We start from the raw sequence: 7306 nt of genomic DNA, 5'->3' as shown, positions 1-7306 counted from the left end.
CAATCAATACATAGAATTTAGGACCATTACAGTCTAACGTTAAATTCACAAAACTTGAATTGATCCGATATTTGCTATTGATGTTTCTACCCCGGCACCACCCCCAATATGCCCACAAGCAGGGACATTTTTAATTTTCAAATTATTTATTGAGAATATTATTATAAGTAATGTACTTAGTTACTGTCCACCACTGCTCAGATGCACACACTCAGCAAGTAAAGACACATTATGAACTGAGCTCACATCTCCAGCTGTAATTTGATCTTATTTGACAGCATTTTGAGTTATTGAGGTGAATTTAGGCTCACAACAAGAGGAGCTATAAAGCAGTTGCAGCCTTTTTGACATTTACTACACCCCCTTTCACACACACTGACAATCTCTTAACATTTTCTTGATTATCTAAACATGTGAACTAAGCCCATTCTTCAGAATGTGGCAAACTAATCAAATCAATCAGATGTTATAAATACCCGACTGTTCATGCAACAGTTGATTGTTTACAGAGCTTATGAATGTGGTTAAAACCAATTTGTGGATGCACTGTCAGCCGCATACAATAGTCATTGATGGCAGCATTAATAAACATGTTATGACAGGCCAAGTAACACTAGTTGCTTTCTTTCTTTTTCCCTGTGTGAAGCGTGTAGGAAATTTAGCATTCCGTTTATTACTTCCTCTCTGGCTTTCTTCTTTTACCAACAAACACTAACAAAATTGAATTGTTATGGCATTAAAAGCAATTATGTTATTATGGCTAGTTATAATGCGATTACTGAGCTTCATCACAAGTTATTGTCTCTTTAAGGAGCAGCGAGAGTGAGTGAGGAGGGGAGGTGGTGCGGTTTCACACCCCGGGGTGGGAAACATAGGCGGGGCCGATCGACCGCTGACTGACTGACAGGCCGCTCACAAGGCAAACTCCAACTCCAACGTTCCATTCGAGAACACGCCGCGACCAATCAGGTTACGAGTTGACCCGCCCATCACAGCGCGACAGCCAATCACGGGAGGATTCTAGAATTCATGGGCGGATTCTAGAATTGCTGTTGTGCGTCCAACGTGGGAGCTATACGGACGATCCGCACACAGAGAGAGAGAGAGAGAAAAAAGGAAAAGTAACTCAAGAAAGGAAAAAACTCATGGTGGTGGTACACGATCGGAAGGAGGAGGGGGGGACTCTTATTTTTGCTATTAATCGGATCGTCCGAGATTTTGTGACCGCAGACTGCACCTGATAAGCTGCCGGTTGAGTTCGGATCTGGGACTGTGTGTGTGTGTGTTTCAAAGTTGGATTTATGCGACTACAGCAAGTGAAGTGCTGCTGGAGAGATTTTGGACGATTCGGCTTTCAGAGATCTGGAGTTTTTTCGACACTATTCCTACCTTCAACTTTGTAGTGGACATTTTTATATAACACCATCAGAAGTTAAAGTTTTAAAACAGTTTTTGCTGCTGCACCTTTTGTTATTTTGAGAGTGTCCTTTAACAATCTGCTGTTGCATGTTTCCCCAAACATGTCACCAAATAAAAGCAGTTATCCTATGGAGAAAGTACTTTTAAACCTTTTATGAACACACTCTTTCTACTTAAATCTAAGTTAAAAGTGCTACATACAAGTTTTTACTGGTTAAACTGTGAATCACCTTTGATTTTTTTGGAGCCCGCGTCCGTCGGACACCACAGAGGAGAGAAAGTTGTTGGGACTAACTGGGAACAACTTGTGTCCCTAAATGACTGTTACTGGGGATGGAAAACGTTCACAGCTCTTTATGCACAAGAAGAACAATTAATGTGCTCTAAAAGACACTCAGTGCCTCCGAAGCGACATTAATATTCCAGTTTTCGTGTGTGGAGGTGCGAGGAGAGGAGAGGAGAGGACAGGAGAGCTCTATCTATTAAAACTGGATACAAAATGGCGGCGTCCCCGGGACGGTTTGGATATGTTTCTCGGTGTGTTTTTTATTTAATGTTGTCGTCTGTCAGTTATGGAGCGAGCTCAGACTCACCGTGTGCCCAGAACTGTACCTGCAACGGGGACTCGGTGGACTGTAGTAACCTGGAGCTGACAGCAACGCCTCTGGACCTTCCTGTCCGGACTGTTTCCTTGTAAGTAAAGCCTATTTATTGACCAGAACCTGAACAGAGTTATAGTGAAGGTTTGTAAAGAAAAGGAAAATAAACTTAATGCCAAAAGCACATTTAATAGTGGACAATGGTTGATACCATTTTTCTCTCAAGGAATGAGATTTTAGTGGTTGTGATTTACACAATAAATGGTCTTATCTGTAAACTCTTTCTTCATCACAGTAACTTTTATATGAGAAAGTTTTAAAAGTAAAACTTTTTTAAATTTTTCCAGGGGACCCCCCTGTTACCCAATTAAAGTGGTCCCTGCACCCCTCTTTGGGAAACTTAATGGAACAAACCACAGTCCTGACACTTCACTGTTGCAACTTGATTAGGACTGTTTATATGCAATGAAGGAATAGAATAGAAGTTTCACCTCCTCTTTCACAACAGGCACACTTGGTTCTTAATTTGACAGTATAGGCCAAATGTGGTATTCTAGTTGTCTATATATCAACTTATTTGATGATGTTTTTTTTTTAAACTTATTTAATCAGGCTTTTATTATCATGCATTTACAGCAATGTAACAGGTGCAACTGCAATATGAGGGAGATACACAAACAGAGTTTTTATTTAGGGGTAAAATGCCTTGCTCAAGGGCACTTTGGGGATATTGTTGATAATAAAAAAAAAGACATTTGTATTGTGTCTTGAAATGATCCTGTTAGTTTGAAAACACTTCTTAGAGTGTCAGACTTTAATTGCCCCTTAAACCGTTCTGTATTTATCAAATTCCTAGTATCTTAATGTTAAGTTACTTTCCTTAAAATTGGATTAACTTCCAGAAAGATATACAGGCCATATCGTCTTTTGCAGTCAGTACATGTTGACATCTTTCATAGTTTATAGACGATACCACACATGCATTTTAATCAGGGTTGGAAATTAGCACCAGTCACCAGCCACCAGCCAAATGCTGGTAAAATATGCAAGTGGCTGCTAGATTTGATTCCCTCACCACCAGCCAAAAGAACAATGGTAATCTATTGAGTGGCTGGTAGATTTAACAGTCCACCAGCCACAGTGGCAGATGGACAAAAAAAAGTTACTTTCCAACACTGATTTTAATGTATTAATCTAAAAATGTTAAAATGAACAAACAGTCCCCTCAGAGTGGGTAAACAAATGGATCCAAACACGTCATAACAAATAAACGTCTGCTTTATTCAGTCAGATTTATGACAGGTAATTCCATAAGTTCTGTTTCTGTGTTTCTAAACAATCTTCACAAATTGAATTTCTTGTAAATGAAGGTTTGGTTCCTCTGGATGAGACTGACAACCCTGTCTGCCAGCTCATTTAGGAAATGAGCCAATTTGGGGGCATTGTTATGAATGTATAGGGAACTTCATCAACTTATCAAGCTGAATGACACAATTTATTTACAGACAACACGACTCTCTGTCCTCCCAATCAACATGTTGACTCTCACCTCAGTACATTGCAACCACTATGTCCGGTGACAATTGGGCATCTTGTTACAGATTCTTCAGCATCTGTTTGTATGTGTGTGTGTGTTGCTGGGAACGCGGGGTTAAAGACCAAAGACCCAGAGACTCCTCTGGCTCCCAGGTTCCTGTGTTAGGCAGTTTATCTTCCCTTGGGAAGTCAGGAATGCAACTTTTAAAAAGTCCTCTAAAAACATGAATAACAGCACTTGTGCCCGGGTAGCCTCGTTGCCCTGAAGCACCACTTAGCCAAGTTCAAGTGCATACGCTGTTTATCATGCAAGTACGCAGACACACACTGCTCCTCCTGTCCTCGTGGACAAAGGCCAACTAACTATGGGACAAATGTCTCTCATGTGAAACAGCTGCTCTAAACCTTTTGGTTTCTGTAAAGATAGGGTCCTGCGTGAGACTTGTCTCGCTCCAAGTCTACCTCTGTTATCTCGGCCAAACCTTATCGGTCAAGATTTAAGGACCCGCAATCTTGTTGTTTTCAAAGGGAATGGCTTTATGGCTTTTGAATGATCTTTTAAAACACCTAGGTTGCATATTTCCACACCACTTGAGATAGTCACATCATGTTGGCAGGTAACTCAAAGGGAACCAGCTCTGTTCCTGCGGGGTCTGTGAACGAGCCAGATTATAGCACATGATTACTGCAAAGAGACAAGTATGGACAATTTCACTTGTGTCCCGTTGTGATCCCATTATAAGGTACCATACGCCAAGTCCTGTCCACTTGAGTGGATGAAATTACTTTTTGTGTTGTGGGTTGAGAGTTATTTTAGTGCTGCCTGTGCACTGTGTGTGTGTGTGTGTGTGTGTGTGTGTGTGTGTGTGTGTGTGTGTGTGTGTGACGAAAGGGAAACTGTAGTACTGTTAAAGTTGATATAGCAGGAGTTATAGTGCAGCGCAGCAACAATAATAGCTTTATCCTGTCAATAGAGCTGACCGAGAGTGTCAGTTGCACAATGTCTTGGTCTTAAACAAAGTGTGTTTGTCCATCTCTACCTCCAGGCATCTGAGCCAAGTGAGATCAGTGTGGAATCGACTGTCTCTGTTATGTTTACCCCAGGGAGGGAGCAGCAGCAGCAGCAGCAGCAGCAGCAGCAGCAGTAGTAGTAGAGGTGGTGGTGATAGGCCAGCTTTCCTCCCTCTCTCTCCTACATAATGCAGATCTAAGGCTCAGAAGAAAACCTAAATAACCTGAAACACCTGTAGGATTTGATTTTAACAAGTAGCCAAAACACATGTGACTGCACTGCAACTGTGTTAATCAACAATAATCCCCCCCTATTAGTCGTACATATACGTGTGCTTTGTACCATTACTTACATACGTTTAACAACATCCTCCATGCTCTGCTTTGCTGTCTATAAAGAGGATAAATCCAGCTTAAAATGAATGGAGAATCCCACCCTTTTGTGTGGGTGCTGACGGATTGCGCTGTCATGTATTTGCTGCAATTATCTTTTATACAGCCTCTTAAATTGGGATTACAGTAATGAACACAGCAGTTAGTACCTCAGGACTTGCATTTATACAGCAGCTCACAGATTCAGTTCATATCGCAGGATGGAGGAGCGTTGCGGAGGAGCTTTTAGGAGTTTTGTGCAGATGGCAAATGCTCACACACACAAATGTATTCTAGCTTTTAGCAGTGCGGAAGTAGCTTCTGATGCACGTGGCAATAGCTTCTCCATGTTTCTTTTTCCTGCTTCAAATTCCCTTGAATGTGTTGAATCCACAGCTTGCGGACCCTGATTTTAACAATCCCCTATGAGAAAGTGATGAGGAATCAAGGACACAAACTTGTTGGCACATCCTGGCAGAGCAAAGAGACGATATATAGCGTCTTTAAAGACTCTCGCTGCAGTCCTGAACTTGTTTGTCAAACATATCCTCTGCTGTTTTATATCAATGCTTCTAACATTTAACAAGCTGAGCAGCAGTCTCAGATGCCTGTCCATTGTTTCTGATTGATGAATAGCCTAATAACATTCAAAGCAAGTTTGCTCTTGCACAGTCACATTTTCCCTCTCAGGAGTGGTGCCTTATCTTATTTGCAGCCAGGGTAATGTGTGTAAAAAGCATTTTTGCCCACAGTGCCACCGACGTAATGGGATTTCACAAGTAAATAAAAGCACGAACATTACTAATTTTGCTGGCTGAGATCGTGGTGGGTTGGATAGAGATAAAGCAGATACGTGTGTTGTCTGTCTGCCAGCGTCTTTCCGCTTTTGTCTCATGCGAGATTGTAAAATCCTTTTTTTTGTTTTAATTGTTCCAGAAAGCTGCAGTTCTTTTATTGGGGTTTGTTAAAGTTGAGTCCTCACAGCAAAAACAAGAAGAAGCCTGATCTTGAATGGTCCCCTTTGTAAGCCAGCATTTCCCGAGTGGTTTCCCAATGTGTTGGCCATAATGCTTGGTTTACACCAAGCGACTCAACCCCAAGCCGTAGCCTTAAACCTCACAGCGCAGCCTTATTGGTAAACACCACCCCCGACAGTTGGTTTTGGCTTCTGCCCTCAGGAAATGGGTTTGTGTTGGTGGTTTCCCGACAGGGGCGCGGAGCTCCGCTGGCTGGTTGCGGACTAGTCGGCCGAGGGTGGGGCTGCAGATTACCTGGCTTTGTGGGGAATATGAGGATAGGTGGGTGGACATTTTCCGCCCACTGCATGGAAGTGTTTTGTCAATGTCACGGTCTGCTGCTGCTGCTGCCTTCGGGCTGGTTCCTCTAGTGGGTTGGTGAAAGTCCTGTCGGTGGTCAGAAACCTCAACCACCGTCACACATGTTGTAACACGCTGAGGAAAGCCAGAGGAAATGAAACATTACAGACTGTCTGCTTGTATATCTCATACTCTCACACACAACTCCTTGTGTTTTACTTCATCTAACCTATTAATAAGCATGCAAAAATAATCTGCCACAGTAGGACTATTGCCCTTGGCACAGTGTTTCTATCATGGCCAATTGGAAGGGCTGATGTATGAACACTAAATTGCAGAAAGCACCTTCTCTTGCATAAACAGGTGAACATTTCATGAGTTGGGGCAGAGATGCAATAGCACCCTGCAGGGCTGAGCCCCTTGTGGTTTCTGGGGCATTTCTCGCTACGCAGCCTTGTAATCTTGTGGTATTTGGAGTATACCAAGTTTGTTTATTGTCATAGTTTCCCTCGCCTTGTGACTTGCATGTCCTCTTGTGGATATTTTAAAGCTTGGAAGGGTTTAGGATGATATTATCATTGGCACAGGTTTTTTGTCAGCTGCTCTTCACTTTTTCTTCCCTTTAAGGCCGGCCCACTCTAAAAGATTCTTCAAATCTTAACAGATTGTGAAAATGTGAGACCCACATATGAGGAGTTATGTTAAATTTAACAGTTTTGTTCCTATAGTGTGTGGTGAGCAACGATTTGGACAAAACAGCACACCACACACTAACAGATTCCATTCGAGAACGACGAGAGTCCCGACTCAAAAAAACGGAAATCTCGCAAAATCTCTCTCAATCAAACGTGACTTTAGTGTAAACAAGGAAGAATTAGCGATGTTTGTTTTTGCACTACTTTGTACTGAAAATTCATGAAGGATGGATGGATGAAGTCATGGAGACACGTTAAATAAACACTTGTGTTGTTGCCACAAATGAACAAGTTCCTCCTCAACTTCTGAGCTCCATCTTACTACTACTTTATGCTTGGCGTTTTGCATTAGCTCATG

General features: G+C 42.1%; 1 protein-coding gene across 1 annotated transcript in view; it reads left to right on the top strand.

Annotated features, from left to right (window-relative positions):
• The first annotated feature begins 1058 nt into the window (after positions 1-1058).
• Positions 1059-7306, top strand: part of lrig1 (leucine-rich repeats and immunoglobulin-like domains 1) — a 42504-nt gene continuing 36256 nt past the window's right edge. The window contains exon 1 of the mRNA XM_037784695.1: positions 1059-2112. Coding sequence (XP_037640623.1) covers positions 1919-2112 — 194 coding nt within the window. The 5' untranslated portion in view covers positions 1059-1918. The remainder of the gene's footprint in view (positions 2113-7306) is intronic.

This window comes from Sebastes umbrosus, chromosome 1 (assembly GCF_015220745.1).
Source record: "Sebastes umbrosus isolate fSebUmb1 chromosome 1, fSebUmb1.pri, whole genome shotgun sequence".
Taxonomy (NCBI): Eukaryota; Metazoa; Chordata; class Actinopteri; order Perciformes; family Sebastidae; genus Sebastes; species Sebastes umbrosus.
The sequence above is the reverse complement of the archived record's forward strand: the minus strand, read 5'-3'. Positions and strand labels throughout refer to the sequence as shown.